This window comes from Mauremys reevesii, unplaced genomic scaffold (assembly GCF_016161935.1).
Source record: "Mauremys reevesii isolate NIE-2019 unplaced genomic scaffold, ASM1616193v1 Contig123, whole genome shotgun sequence".
NCBI lineage: Eukaryota > Metazoa > Chordata > Testudines > Geoemydidae > Mauremys > Mauremys reevesii.
Genome location: NW_024100742.1, coordinates 126494 through 141397, shown reverse-complemented (window position 1 = coordinate 141397; position 14904 = coordinate 126494). Strand labels below are relative to the sequence as shown.

The 14904-nt window shown below is 55.4% G+C and overlaps 1 protein-coding gene across 1 annotated transcript; it reads left to right on the top strand.

The window, feature by feature from the left end:
• The first annotated feature begins 2736 nt into the window (after nt 1-2736).
• Nucleotides 2737-13058, top strand: LOC120392919. Its single transcript, XM_039517568.1, has 9 exons — nt 2737-2923; nt 4782-5290; nt 5764-5861; nt 6221-6343; nt 6826-6905; nt 7357-7462; nt 7916-7969; nt 11951-12103; nt 12963-13058. Exons 2-9 carry the CDS (start codon nt 4783-4785, stop codon nt 13056-13058), a joined length of 1218 nt encoding a protein of 405 aa, XP_039373502.1. The 5' UTR covers nt 2737-2923; nt 4782.
• Nucleotides 13059-14904: the final 1846 nt, after the last annotated feature.

The following is a 14904-nucleotide window of genomic DNA, read 5'->3' as shown; positions in this document are numbered from 1 at the left end:
ATGCCCCATACCATACATGCCCTATTGGCTGCATTTTGTTATCTGGGGCCTGTGCCGTTGTGTTTTAAGCACAGGAGCTACCAGAACATCCGCGGATTAACAAATGGGATTGATGCATAAAAGGAAGTAGGAACAGGAGAAATTCTTTAGAACAACCCTGCCCCCACCCCAACAAAAAAGGTTTGATTTATTGGTGCATTAAGTTCTTTGCTTATTTGAATGGCCACACCTCTGCAAAGACCAAACAAATCACATTCCGATGCTGTGATCTAATTCGGGCTCATGCAGTTTGCAAGCAGGCAGGTTTCATGGTGAATCCCATCAGCTGAGCTGGTGAGCTGTTCAAAATGGCAAGCTGTAAAGTTGAAAACCATGAAAGGATTCCTGGATGCACAAACCAGAAGGGCTGTGGTCATTTTTTCTTTAACGACTGGCTTACAAATTGCGGGACACAACGGCTGATTTATGCAGCTTAACTACAGTTACACAGTAATTTCCATGAGAAACATCCTCGCCTCTCAACGCTGCAGTGCGCTTTCAATTCTGGAACAGGACAAGCGCTTCCATAAAGTAACATTTCCTCGTCAAGGCTCCGTTGGCGTGAATATCCCACCCGCTATGACTAGTTTAGCAGTATCTGTGTCTATTGCCACTGTAGCCAAGACCTTTAGAATCCAGCTTTTCCAGCTGAGCAAAGCATATCCTGAGGTTTTGCCCTGATTCCGGTCTTCAGTGTAGCTGGTCTAATACAGTCCCGTTGTAGACAAGGTAAATGGTGTGTTGAACTGGTGTAGCTTATCTCTGCATGAAACCAGGCTAAGCTACACTGGTGACAATTAGCAGCATTACCTTGTTTACACTGGGGTTTTGCAATGGGGCCTGGAAACAAGCCAGATCTCTCAGTGTAGAGCAGTAGTTCTTAACCCAGGGCCCAATCAGCACACAGCTGCAGCCCATGTGACATCCTCAGAGCCATTCAGGTAGTATATATGTTGTGTGGATGCGGCCCACATAACACAGAGAGCTGCATGTGCAGCTCACAATGGTAAATACGTTGAAAACCACTGGTGTAGAGGGAGCCATAGAGAGGCTGGTGGGATATAATTGGTTAAATAACCATGTTACAGTATGTTAGGATTGGTTAGTTAAATGTCAGTACAATGACTGGTTAAGGTCTAGCTAAGCAGAACTCAAGTTTTTCTATGTAGTCTGCAGTCAGTCAGGAAGTAAGGGGGGGATGGGAACAGGGGCTGGGGGTGGGGGAATTGGGATCATGTTTTGCTAAGGGGGGAATGAGAACAGGGAATAGGAACAGGGACACAGGCAAGGCTCTGTGGTGTCAGAGCTGGGAAGGGAGACACTAAGGAAGGAAACTGGAATCATGCTTGCTGGAAGTTGACCCCAATAAACATCAAATTGTTTGCACCTTCAGACTTCGGGTATTGTTGCTCTCTGTTCATGCGAGAAGGACCAGGGAAGTGAGAGGGTGAAGGAATAAGCCCCCTAACATCTCTCAAGGATTAATTCTTGAAAATAAATATCAGTGAACTGCAAGGCAATATAAAATCACTGCCACTAACGTGGGTGGGTGATCAAATACTAGCAGAGAGGTAATTAATGCTGAGGACAGGGCAGTGATGCAGAGCAATCGGATCCCGTGATAAGCTGGACCCATTCAAAGAAAACAAGTTTGAAAAGAACCAAAGGAAAGGTCCTACACCTAGCAGCAAAGCATGCAGGCCACACCTGCAGAATGGGGAAGTGTATCCAGGAAAGCACTAACTGTGAAGAGGATTGAGAGGCCATGCTGGGCAAGCCATTCAACATGAGCACCCAGTGTGATGCTGTGGTGCCCAGGGCTAACGCCATCATTGGCTGGATGAAAAGAGCAGTGAGGAGCACAGGGAGGTGACGCACCATCGGTAAGACTGATCCTGGAATACTGCATCCAGTTTTGGCGTCCGCCTTTGAAAAAGATTTTGAAATATTGGAGATGGGGCAGCAAAAAGCAATGAAACATTTTGAGGGCTGGAGAAAAATGCCTGCTAGTGAACTAGTGAAAGAGCTCAGCATGTTTAGATTATCAAAAAGATCAGGAGGTGATGTCATTGAAGTGTTGAAGTGACTTCATGGAGAGAAAATAGCTGATATTAAAGGGCTCATTAATCTAGCAGAGAAAAGCATAACAAGTCCCAGTGGCTGGAAACTCAAAAGAGACCAATTCATATTAGAAATAGGGCACAAATATTCAACAGTGAGGATGAATCACCAAAGGAATAAACTAGAAAGGGAAGTGGTGGGAATTCCCCATTTCTTGAGGTCTTCTAATGAAGACTAGATGCCTTTCTGGAACGTGTTTAGTCAAAAACTAGCTACTATGCTATACAGAAAGCAAGTGATATGCAGGGTGTCAGATTCCATGGTCTAATTGTCTCTTCTGTCCATAAAGTCTACTAATTTATGAACAACTGAGCGTAGCATGGGGAAGAGTGTCTCGTGTTCTACTGTATAGTCGGTGTCATCCCCACAATGAAGAGTCATTGAGTGGGGTGATCCAGGGGAAGCAGCACAAACATCCAATGTGGCTGGACAGGGGCAGGACATCAGCACTGCGGGGGAGGGGTGGGTGTGGCAGTGACATCACAAGGGCCTTTGGCAGGACCTCAGCCTATTGGACAAAGGTGGTGGGAGGCGATGATCTCACAGAGAGCTCTTGACATCATCCAGGCAGGACAGGGGTGCACGACAGGAGCAACCTTGGAGATCCCTGTGGCTTTGCTTCAGCGCGTCTCCATCTCGAGGTCTCTCCTTGAGTACCGAGATAATTCACTTTTACCTACGTGAGCGTAACGAGGACCCTCTTCAGAGTTTTCTCTACTTCAATTATTGATTTTGCCAGAAAACAGACGTCCCTATATAGAAGGTAAGAGCCTCTGAAAGATTTGGAACCTGTTCAGTCTGATCCATCAGGTGCCGGCTGATTTTTAGGAAAGGAAAACACTAGATTGTGGGGGCAGCATTTTATTTCTGACCTAGGACTTTGTCCCTTAGAATCACTGGGGACATTGGGGTTTCTCCTTTTTGTTTTCCCTTTTCCTGTCTCTCCCTCCTTTCTCTTCTTCTCTTGCATCTTTGTCCTTTCCCCCTGCTCTCCTTTCACCACCAGGACCTGTGTGCGCATGTGGAGTGGGGGGCAGGGGTGGGGGGTTGCGCTCCAACTCTCCTTGCGGGAGGCCCTCCCAAAGATGTGGCTGGAATAGTGCTCTAAGAGTGACTCCCTCCGGTGGTGACCTGCGACAGCTGGTGAGACCTCTCCGCTTTCTGAGTCTCAGAGTCTGAATGCTGATTGGGCCGAGCATGGGGCTATTGTGAGGGAGGAGACTCAGGTCCTTGTTACTCTCTTTTAAGACCAAGGAAATAAGCCAGAACCAAACGTGTTTGTTTGCTCTTGCTGCTTTTCTCCATTCGTTGTCTTTGAGCAATTCATGATTCTCTCTCTAATGGGCTAGTTCTTCTAAACTACTTACTGAATCATTAGCTTTTAATAAAGCCACATGCAAACCCAGCCTGCCAGTAACAGAGGAGTCAGGCAGCACCCTACAGAATGGGGGACAGTCCGCTGGAAAGCTGTGACTCTGAAAAGGATTTGGGGGCCATAGTGGATGAGCTGCTCACCACAATCTGTCAATGTGAAACTGTGGTAAAAAAGGTTAAAGCCATTCTTGGCTGGATAGAGTAGTGAGTATGGAAAGGGAAGTGATCCAGCATTGGTGAGCCTGAAACTGGAATGTTGAATCCAGTTCTTGTGTCCACATTTTGAATATTATGTTAAAAAATTAGAGAGGGTGCAGAAAAGATTCCTAATTGAGTGATTATTTCCTGGGCTCTCTCCCTGCCTCTGTGGGGGTTGTTGTCTGTTAGTTAGAACAGGAGTCAGGACTGTTGGCTTCTCTTTCTGGCTCTGTCCCCACTTTGCTGTGGGACTCCTTGCAGGTCCAAGGGAATAGGGTGGATTCTCTAACTCCTGGCAGCAGTGAGCCTGGGTGAGGAGGGATGCTCAAGCTGTCTGCGAAGGAGAAAGGGATGTTTCCAGGTGTTGAACGTCAAGAATTCTAAACTTTGCTAAAATGGCAAGTGTAGAGAAACAAGAAAGAGTTGGGGCCAAACTTTAACCATTGTCTTCTTTAAAGCCCATTCGGGGATGTGAGGCCCAGAGAGCCCAGTCCCACAGATCAATAGGCAGCAATGGAGCCAGGAGTGACACTCCCTCTCAAAGGCAGGGGGAGCGGACACTAGGGCCTGGTGCGATTGCCAGCTGTGGGAGGGAGTGTGCAGCAGTGGTTAGGGAAGGGGTCCATCCATGGCTCTGACACTCGGTGTGACCCTGAGCCAGTAGCTGAGGCCTGTTTGCCATCAGTAGGGTCGGGGTCCCATGGCTACAGGCCATGGGGGTTGGGAGGCTGCAGGAAGGTGTGTAAAGTGCTGGCATGTCAGGATCCTGGAGGGAGCTGCTTGTCCAGAGTAACCGATGGTCTTTGGGACTGACCCCATTGCTCTAAAAGGATGAGACTTCCTGGATCTTGCAGCAGCAGCAGGGATGATGAGGGGGAACGTTGAGGGGGAGCAGATCATGCAATGAACTCCTGCCAGTGTGTGTAGCTTGCACTCCCTGCACTCCTATGGGGGGTGAAGGGGCTGCTCTGGTTGGAGCAGGGCTGAGGAGGGACCGAAAAGGCCCAGGAGTGACCCCAGACTCACACCTGTTCCCCGCTCGATTCCAGGATGGCCAAGCTCCTGCGGAGGTTCAGGAGGAAGGCTCTGCAGGTGCCCCCAGAGCCTTCGGGAAGGAGCGGCCATCTTCCCAAGGGGCAGAGCCACCTCTCCGTCCCCGCTGGCGGGGAAGCAGCTCCCATCCAGGCCAGAAGGCGGAAGTTCCCAGCCTTCTGGAGAACAAAGCCAACTCCTGGCGCAGGCGCCAACCTGGGAGAGACCCCGACCAAGCCCAGGTGGAGCTGGCTCAGGATGAGGATTTGCGGACAGGACCCAGCCCAGGAGGGGCGCCGGGCAGGGAGGCTCTGGGGCCTGTTATGTGGGCAGCAGCGGCCCCAGGAGCCCAGCCCTCATTCCCAGCAGGGGGCATCGCCCTGCCCGGGCTCTGAGGATCTTTCAGCCCCCTCAGACCAGGAGGTGGAAGATCCCAGCACCAGCACCATCAGATCAGCACGGGACAGCAGCAGTGCCTGGGGCTCCAGCAGCAGCGACGCCTCTGGACGCTGCTGCTTTGTTCCAGGTGAGGAGCCAGGCTGGGCTGAGGGAGGGGTGAGGACGGGGATGTGAACACCCTGGGCCCAGACACTCTCCCAGGGATATGGCGGGGGGGTGGGGGGTGTCCCCAGCCCAGGTGTCTGGCCTGAGCCACGTGAACCCCACTGACACCAGCAGCAGTCACACAGCTGCCCCTGCAGCAAGGGGAGCTGGGGGTGGGGGCATCAAGAGCTGCTGCCACTTTGTCCCTTGATGCTCCGGGGCTGGGGGAGTCGGCACCTCCCGTGGAGTCCTGGACAGTGGAGGGGGGGGCTCTGCTATGGGCTTCTGAAGCTGTTGGGGGCTGAAGGCAGCCCTGAGAGGGAGGTGTGGGGCCCGATCTGCCCTGGGTGCCTGAGGTGGGAAGGGGGGTCCTTAATCCTGCGCTCCCCACCACACCCCTGTCCTTCCCCCAAGGGGCAGCAGACATCCCCCTGTTCCCTTCTCTCCCGGGTGCAGGGACCCCCACGGAGTCAGCGGCGGAGGAATGGCTGGAGATGACCACAGAGGAAGCTGCTCTCAAGGTCATCGGAGAGCAGCTCCAGGGCAGAGACAAGGTACAAATGTTCCCCACCTGGGCTGGAACCAAGATTGTCCTGTCCCTTCCCAGCATCCCCACCCCCTGCCGAGGGTCTTGTCCTTGATGATCCACCACCCCTAATGGGGCCCTTGTACATCCCTGATGTGGGACCCCCAAGATGGGGGTGTTTGTCCCACAACAGCCGAGGTCTCCTCCTCCGACAGGCACTGTCCCAGTTCCCAGTCCTGCTTGTGTAGGAGTCGTGGGGGATTTGGACACTAGGCGGCTCCCCACAATCCCCCATTGAGGCCTGAGCCCTGGAGCTGGTGTGGGTGGGGAGGAAGGTCCCTAGCTAACAGGTTCTCTCTCGCTATCCCCCACTCCCGGTGGGTACAGGATGAGGGGCAGCAGCTCAGGTTCCTGCGGGCCATCTACCCCGCGTGTCTTGCTGCACAGGACAGAGGGCAGGACACGCTGGAGCCGCACTGCTGCAAGGCGGCTGTGGTGGAGAGGATTGTGGTGAGTGAGACCCGTCATCCGGCAGCTGGAGGGGGGAGAGAGACGTGGGATTGGCCGGGGTATGGCCGGGCTAATGGGTGGGGGCTGGGGGGTGTGGGTGGGGGCAGCAGAGGGCAGGGATTGCTGGGGCTGAAGGCGGGGAGAAGAGAAGGGAGAATTGTGAGATTGGGCAGTGGGGGAATTGTGGGGCTGGAGGGCAGCTGTGACTGGGGGACAAGGAATCACATGGTCCCAGCTCGGTCGTGGGGATGGTGCTGAATGGGGGCAGGTTTGACAGGGAGGAGGGAAGAAGGGGATTGGGACTGAGCTGGGCAGGAATCCTGGAAGGGGACCAGTTTGCTGGGCAGGAAGAAATGGGAGGAGCGGGAGGTAGTGGGGGATCCTGCTGGCCATGTGGGGCACTGGCTGTGTCATCTCCTCACTGGGAGGTGTCAGCAGGGCCCGAATCCCTCATGCTCCTTTGTCTCCTTCGCGTCTCACAGGAGCTCATTGAGGAGCTTCCTAAAGACTCTCCACCCAGCGAGATCCTCGCCAGCTGCCTGGCTGCTGTGGGCAACCTCAGGTACCGAGACAGCCCCCTCTTCCCCCCCCCACCTGCCCCCCGCTGGCTCCCCTAACCCCAGTGCTGCTCAGGCCCAAGGCTGGGAGACTGTCCCTCCCACTCCCAGGTCGCTCACCTCCCAGGAGTGGCTCCTCTGGCAGAGCTGGTGGGGCGGGAAGGGTCACTCTCTCCTGGCTGGGCTCTTCTTTTCACCCCACTAACATTGCAGGGGCCTTGGGGAGGGGCTCACTCCCGGGCTCAGATACAGGAGGGGCAGCAGGCTCCAGGGACCAGGCGCTATTCCTGCCCTGCCACTGTCTGTCTGTGACGCCTCGGCCTTGTCATTCCCTAGCTCAGTGCCTCAGTTTCCATTCTCGCCAGCCTGTGCCTGTAGCCCTGTGGTTTCGTGTCCGTGTTGGCGACAGTCCCACCCCCGCACTGCGCAGTCTAATACCAGCTCCTCTCTTGCCAGCACCATGAAACCAGCCCTTGAGCCTGAGCTAGAGTCCCGCCTCTTGCAAGCTGCCCTTGGCTCGGTCTTCACCCTGGGCACGGAGACGGACGCCACCGACATCCAGGTACATCCTCCGCCTCTTCCAGAGTGGTCCTTGTCCGGGCTCCCTTGATTCGCTGGAGCTCCAGATTTAGGGGTGGGGTAGGCAGAGATGGAACAAGCTGTAGGGTTGGATCCTTCCCTCCAGAGGATTACCCCCTTCTTTCTTTCTTTCTTTCTTTCTTTCTTTCTTTCTTTCTCTTCCATATGCCGTGTTTTGCCCAGCAGCCCAGCTTCCATCCATAGCAACTTGGCTGTATCCTACTCTTCCGCCTACAAGGCCGTCTGCAGAGACCTGCTAAGCTCATGGATCAAAGATCCAGGTGTCATCAATCCTTGCTAATTGCCTGCAGTGGGACATGAATGAGCGAGGCCAGGAGATGTGTTTGGGAGTCTCACCAGTGCTTCCCAGAGACCCTCTTCCCATCCTGTGGCAGGGGTCGGCCCAGTTTCCCTAACTCTGACCCATGCTTTGCAGGCGCTACACAAAGTCATGCCAGAGCTCCTGGATGCTGTGCTGGGGAACCTGCTGGCAGAGTCCCCAGACGCAGGCAGGCTCCACTTCATCTTGGAGGTGAGTCCCATAAGGAGGGGTGGGAACCAATTTTACCTTAACTCTTTGGGGGCTGGTAAGGAGAGACTGGCAGATCCAGTTTCTATTCTGTCCTCCTAGCTGGGTCCCCATTGGGGCGTCCTTGGCTGGGGAGGTCAGTGCAATGCAGTGTCAGGTCCTGCTTTCTTGAGGGACAGAGGAAGGAGCTGGGACATCAAGCCAGAGCTCTGCCTGCTTCTGTTGAACACTAATCACAGGGCCCCTGGTTGTCTTGGGGAGTGAGAGTCTGAAACCCCCCCTTCCCCCCCCCAACACACACACCCCACGAGTTTCCAGAGATGGTTCTCAGAGAAGAGGCACACGCTCCTTCCTAGAGAAACAGGAGGAACCCAGGGAATCAGCCCTTCTCTCTGATATGCTCTGAAATTCCTGGGGGGATTGTGCTCTCAGTGACTCCTTACATCCCACCAAGGATTTTAGTGGCAGGGAAGGGCGAGGATTCAGTCTCCTTTCTGGTGAACTCTTCAGGAATCAGGAGCTCTGGGAGGATGGGACCAATCTAGAGAGACCCTGACAAGTTGTGACCTGCAGGATACAAGCTGTGTCCTGGGGGAAAGAATCCCCTTCTAAAGCTCTGTGATCAATGACTCAGCTATTCTCTCTGTGCATAATGTCTCGGGCCCCTGGGGCTGGGGCGGGGGGTGGGGCTCATTTGCAAAGCACCACCTGCCCATTCATCCTGACCTGCCTCCTTTCCCCACAGCATGTCAACCGCTGGATCGTGTCCAGGGTGCCCCAGGAGAGAGCCAGGGCCATTAAGAGCAGCACGGCCCTGCTGAGATTTGCAGTCACCCTCCCCGAGTTTGACGTAAGTGACCTCTGACCCCAGCTTCCTGACTCCAGGCGCAGGCGGGCTGGCTCCACCGGGCTGTAGGATCTGCTGCTGCAGGGGCTGTGGGTTCGCAGTGTTCCTCTTGGGGAGGCAGAGTCAGAGCAGGGAATGAGATAGGCTTGAGTCAAGTTCTTCTTGTCCTGGTCAAGTGTCGTCCCTGGGCCTTGAAGGGGATTGTCATAACTATAAAGGGAAGGGAACAGCCCTCCTGTGTACAATACTATCCAATCCCTCCTGGCCAGAGACACCAAAATCCTTTTCCCTGTAAAGGGTGAAGAAGCTCAGGTAATCTGGCTGACACCTGACCCAAAGGACCAATAAGGGGACAGGATACTTTCAAATCTTGGTGGGAGGGGGAGGCTTTTGTTTGTGTGCTCTTTGTGTTGGGGGTTGTTCGCTCTTGGGACTAAGAGGGACCAGCCATCAATCCAGGCTCTCCAAATCTTTCTGAACCAGTCTCTCATATTTCAAACTTGTAAGTACCAGCCAGGCAAGGCGTGTTAGGTTTCTCTTTGTTTTCTCAACTTGTAAATGTTCCTTTTTGCTAAGAGGATTTACCTCTGTTTGCTGCAACTTTGAACCTAAGGCTAGAGGGGGTTCCTCTGGGCTCCTTGAATCTGATGACCCTGTAAAGTTATTTTCCATCCTGATTTTACAGAGATGATTTTTACCTTTCTTTCTTTAATGAAAAGCCTTCTTTTTAAGAACCTGATTGATTTTTCCTTGTTTTAAGATCCAAGGGTTTGGATCAGTGTTCACCAGGAAATTGGTGGAGGAGTCTCTCAAGGCTACCCAGGAAGGGTTCTAGTATTTGGGAGGAGATATTCTAGGGTTGAGGTCGACATAGTTTCCCAAATAACTATTAAATGCTTTGTGTGGTGGCAGAAAAACCATATCTAAGCTGGTAATTAAGCTTAGAGGTTCTCATGCAGGTCCCCACATCTGTACCCTAGAGTTCAGAGTGGGAAGGAACCTTGACAGGGACCATGTTCCAGCCCCTGCTTGGCATCCCAAAGCAGCTCCTGGCTCCCTTGGCAGCAGAGCAAATGAAGGGTCTGTCTCAGGCTCCTCTCCCTCAGCATCTCCTGCAGAAGGAGCCTTCTGGCCCAGGGGACAGGAGCTGACAGGAAAATGCTGATGGAGTCTCCTCTCCTCTCCCTTCCATTAGATCTCAGCAGAGTTCCCTAGGCTGGGTCAGCACGTGGCCCAGCTGGCTCTGTTTGTGAGTTACCCAGACCAGGACATCAGCCGGCAGGCCAGGGAGGGGACTTACCGGCTGTACCAGCTGCTGCTCGAACAGAGGGGTAAGGAACCCACTGGGACACGGAACCCATCAGGGGACTGAAAGGGACCACAGGTGGATAATGGGACCCCAGACAATTTCCCTCAGCCTGACCCCAGCTGGAGAACAAGTCTCTCTCCGCCTCTGTTCTTCTCCACTCCACTGGGCAGCCACCAATGGGATTGGAAGGACACAGAAACTGCAACCAGAATGATCAAAGTGTCTCTCTCTGTAACTCTCTCTTCCAGGGCTGAGCATACACGAGGTGGAGGATCTGTGGTGCCACAACTGGTACCAGGACAGCAGGCTCCTGGGCTATAAAAACACAGCCAGGGTGGGGGAGGTAAGGACACTGTGGCAGGGTAGGACACAGCTCAGGGAGTGGGGCTGGCTGGGGTCCCTGCAGTGGATGCCTCCTGGAGACAGGACAAGAGCCCACTCCTTATTTCCAGCTCAGAGTTCCTCACCCAGCACCCAGTGGGACAGGCTGGTGCTAAAGGTCCCACATTGGAACCTCGCTAGTTGCTGTGATTTGAGTGTCTTCCATGGAGCCGTTGCTACGTGGCATAAGGCGAATCCCCGGGTGGGTGAGTTAATAGAGGATTATGGCTCTGGGTGTCTCTCTGCTCCTTGTCCCCTTGGCTGATCCCCAAGTGTCTGAGAGAAGAGCACTGGGTCCGTCAGTCACTAGTGCTTGAGCAGACCCTTGTTTACTTCCCTGCACCCTGTAGAAGCAGAGAAAGGAGGTGGGGTTTGCCCAAGTCCATTGCCAGTCAGGAAGCAGAATGCCCCAAGCCGAGAACTGGGAGGGACACAGTGAGCTCCAGAGCCAATATGCACCACATGCGCCTCCTCATGTCTCCAGTCCCGGCCAGGGAATGGCAGAGTATCTGGACCTCAGCCACTGTGCCAAAGAAGCACATTGTCACTGACCCAAGTTGCGACTACTTGCTGCACAAGTAGAAAATCAAAGACCTCCCGGCCCCCTGTCTCACAACTGTGCTGAGAACATCCAAACCTTGGAACACACCATAACCCAGTGCCCCCAGATTGGAGTCAAAGGTGAAATGGGTGATTTCCACAACATCACAGAGGAGGCCTTGGAATGGCTCCTGGATCTCCAAGTGCATCTACAGAATGCTGCCCTATAGACGCCACGTGAGAGAGACTCTGTGAGCTTGTCCTGCCTCCCACAAGCTGAATTGCTGCAGCAGAAGAAAAGTTTCCTAGGAGTGTCTGTGATGGGGACTGGGACATGAGTCTCCTTATCCTGGTCAGGTTGCAGATTGGATTCCCTTTGGCAGAAACCAAGGAGCTGCCGAGGCCATAGCCAGCTACTAGAGAAATCACTAATTTGGGGGCAATAGACCTTTGGTCTGTCAGCTCCAACCCCTTTCCCACGCACACTCCTCTAGCCACTGAGGTGCAGGAGATCTCTCTGCTGGAAGCAATACAGGGTCCCCTATCATCTCGGTGCGCTGCACAGCAGAGTGGGCCCTGCTCACCCACATTAGAGATCTATTTCCAGCCCATCATGGCCCCTGCGATCAATTGCCCTCCAGAAAGAGCCACTGGAGGCTTTGGTCCCTAAGCATCTGCCACCTTTTCATAAAGGGGCTTCCCTGAGCCATGGGACCCTGAAAGCCTCCTGGGGAATGAACGGCCTTGGCTACAGCAGCTCTCTTACCCTTCCTTTGGGGCACCGGACACTGAGGCCATTCTATCTCCAGGGCTTGGAGGCTGGCTCTGGGCAATCTGCTACAGCCTCCTGTCCTGTTGGTTTTAGGTCTTTGGAAAATTCTTCTCTGCGGGGCAGAGGAAATGCTTCCTCAAGACAGCCGTGCCAGCGATCTACAACCCCCTGCTGTGCATTAGCCAGGCTGGGCTTCTCCTCACATACGCCATCCTGGGGGAAGCCGAGCAACTGCTGGGGTACACGGTAAGCAGCTGCATTCGACTCAGGAGATTGGAGCGGGGCCCAGGCCTCATTCCCATCCTATCACCATTTGCTGGCCTGGGAGCAAGGGCCTAGTGGGGACTTGTGGACTTCATGGACTTGTGTTCTTAGGATGTGATGCTCTGCTCTCACTCCTGGGAAGGGCAGGAGAGTCCCCTAAGTGCCCTGTGTGAACCTTTCCTGCCCCACAGAGCTGCACCCATTTCCCCATGGCCTAGTGTCCATGTCACCCCAGCCACCACCCAGAGTTGCTCCCATCACTGGCAGCCTGGGAGGCCAAGGACTGATGGGTGATGGCGACCGGCCAGGCAGTTCTGAGGCACATGGGTGGGGGAAGCTTGTCCTGCTGCTGGCAGGGCTGGACCCGCTCTAGAGAGAATGGGAGGATTCAGCCAGCAGGGGCTGCTGACCTGCCCGTTCACCAGGGCTGCCATCCTCTGGCTTCAGCATTTGTCACTGGGGTGACTTGGGAAAGGTCTCAACCTCCCGCAGGCCACTTCACTGCTGTCAGAATCCCTCCTGCCCTACCTGGGTGGGGATGGAGGCAGGGGTGGAGGAGAGGGTTCTACCAACTTGAGCGGTGTCCCCAGGTGGGTTGGAGGTGGAACAGCTGTCAGGGGCACTGAGGGGGAGGCGGCAGGAGCTAACCCTAAAGGAGGGGGGCTGGCACTGGAGGTCACTAGAGAGGACAAGAAGCCTCCATCCTGGGGATCAGGAGGTGAATCCACCACTCAGACATGAGCAGCTGCTGGGTGGAAATGGTGCTGGTTCCAGGTGCCCTTAATCCTCCCTGATTCCTGGGCAGTGTCTCAGTCTCTGACATGTTCTCCTTCCCCTGCAGCTGGAGGACATCACCGCCAAGGTGATGGGTCAGCTCCGCAGCATCCGGCAGCTGCACCAGGTGCCTGAGGTGCTGCAAGGGCTGAGCCTCACCTGATGCCCTTAAGGTCCCCCTCAGCAACTCCTGCTCCTGCTGCAGGTACTGCTCTGTCTCCTGGAAATGGGGGGCTAGTGGAAGGGGAAATGGAGGCCCCTGTCACTGACAGAAACTCTCTCCCCTCTCTGTGGAGCAGGGTCCTTCCCTCTGACCCCAAACGTCCTTCATCTGGGGCATGAGCTCTTCCCCTCACTCCCATACCCCTCCCCTCTTTCCTTGCTCTCACCCCCTCCCATTCCCCGGGCTCCCAGGCAGAGCTCTCCCTGCCCCAGATGGCGCAGAAGCACCTTTGTGCCAGAGCTACATTTTCCGTCTGCCCAACTGAAGCTCAGGAAGCTCCACATTTGAGGAGGTGAGGATGGGACAGAGGCTCAGGGCCTGCTTCACCTCTTGCCCTTAATTCTTCCTTTGGCCCTTCTGTGGGCTCTCAGAGGGTGACATGAACGGGAACCTCCTCCCCACCTGTCTGCTAGGCCCTGGGGTGTGTGACAGCCTCCCAGATGGGCCACCTCAGGGAGCAGTGGGGACAGGTCACCTTGTCCTAGGAAACCAAGCAGTGCTAGTTCTCAGAGAGGCTGAGAGGGAGACCCCGCTCCCTCGTGGAGGTAAGAGCCATTGACTGCTTTGGGCAGATGGCAGTGGTGAGCTGGAGCCGGTTCGCAGGAACTGGTTGTTAAATTTAGAAACCCTTTTAGAACCAGCTGTTCCAGGACAACCGGTTCTGAAAAAGCTTTTCCATTTAACAAAAGCTCGGGCAAGCGTCCCCCCCGCCCCCGCCCCAGCTCACCTCCCCCTCCTCCCTGAACGCTCCGCCCTCCTTCTCCTCCCCCTCCCCTGCTTCCCGCGAATCAGATGTTCGCTGGAAGCCTGAAACAAGCAGCAGGCAGGTAGGCTGGGGCTGGGGGGTGCGAGTACAGCTCCAGGGAGGCACAGCGCGGCCCTGTCTGGCCCCAGCCGAGCGCCCCAGCCCAGTCCCGGCCAAGCACCCCCGGCTCTGGCCCCAGTGGCTCCAGCCCGGCTCGGGCCCCGTGGCACCAGTGCTGGTCCCGGACGAGCGGCTTCGGCCCGGCCCAGCCCAGGGAGTCAGGCCCGCGGCGCCGGTCCTGGTCCTGACTGACCAGCTCCGGCCTGGCTCGGCCCAGCCTGTGGAGTCGGGCCCCACTGCACCAGTCCCGGTCCTGGCCAAGCAGACCTGGCCCCGGCCCCGGCCCCAGGCAGTGTGGTAAGGGGGCAGGAAGCAGGGAGGGGGTTGGAAGAGGGCAGGGAGTTCGGTGGGTTGTGGGGGGTGGATCGGGGTTGGGGCGGTCAGAGGGCAGGGAATGGGGATTGAATGGAGGCAAGGGTCCCAGGGGGGCAGTCAGGAAGGAGCAGGGGTTAGATGAGACGATGGGGGGCAGTCAGGGACAGAGAGAAGGGGTGGTTGGATGGGGCAGGGGTCCTGGGGGGCCATCAGGAATGAGAGGAGGGGTTGGATGGGATGGCAAGGGGGCAGTCAGGGGACAGGGAAGGGGGGTGGATGGGTCAGGGGTCCTGGGGGAGGGCGTCAAGGAACATGGGGGGCTGGATGGGGCATGACCCCCTGGGGGGGGCACGGCCCCCTTGTGGGTGAGCAGGAGGGACACCCTTTGAACGGATGGGCTTGGACTTAGTGGGGCCTTTGGAGAAGAGTAGCTCCAGCCATAAGTATATCAGGTTGTGGTTGACTATGCCACACGGTATCCAGAGGTGGTACCACTATGGTCTGCCACGGCTCCAGTTATCGCCAATGAACTCTTGCAGATCTTCGCACGGGTCGGCTTGCTGCAGGAGACACTGACGGACATCATCATCTACAGTGCCAACTGGA

Bases quoted from the DNA above. Each gene is read 5' to 3' on its own strand.
- LOC120392919 (XM_039517568.1), top strand. From the start codon at position 4,783: ATGGCCAAGCTCCTGCGGAGGTTCAGGAGGAAGGCTCTGCAGGTGCCC. The intron at 7,463-7,915 runs GTACATCCTCCG...CATGCTTTGCAG, and splicing joins CGGACGCCACCGACATCCAG to GCGCTACACAAAGTCATGCC. The intron at 12,104-12,962 runs GTAAGCAGCTGC...CTTCCCCTGCAG, and splicing joins AGCAACTGCTGGGGTACACG to CTGGAGGACATCACCGCCAA.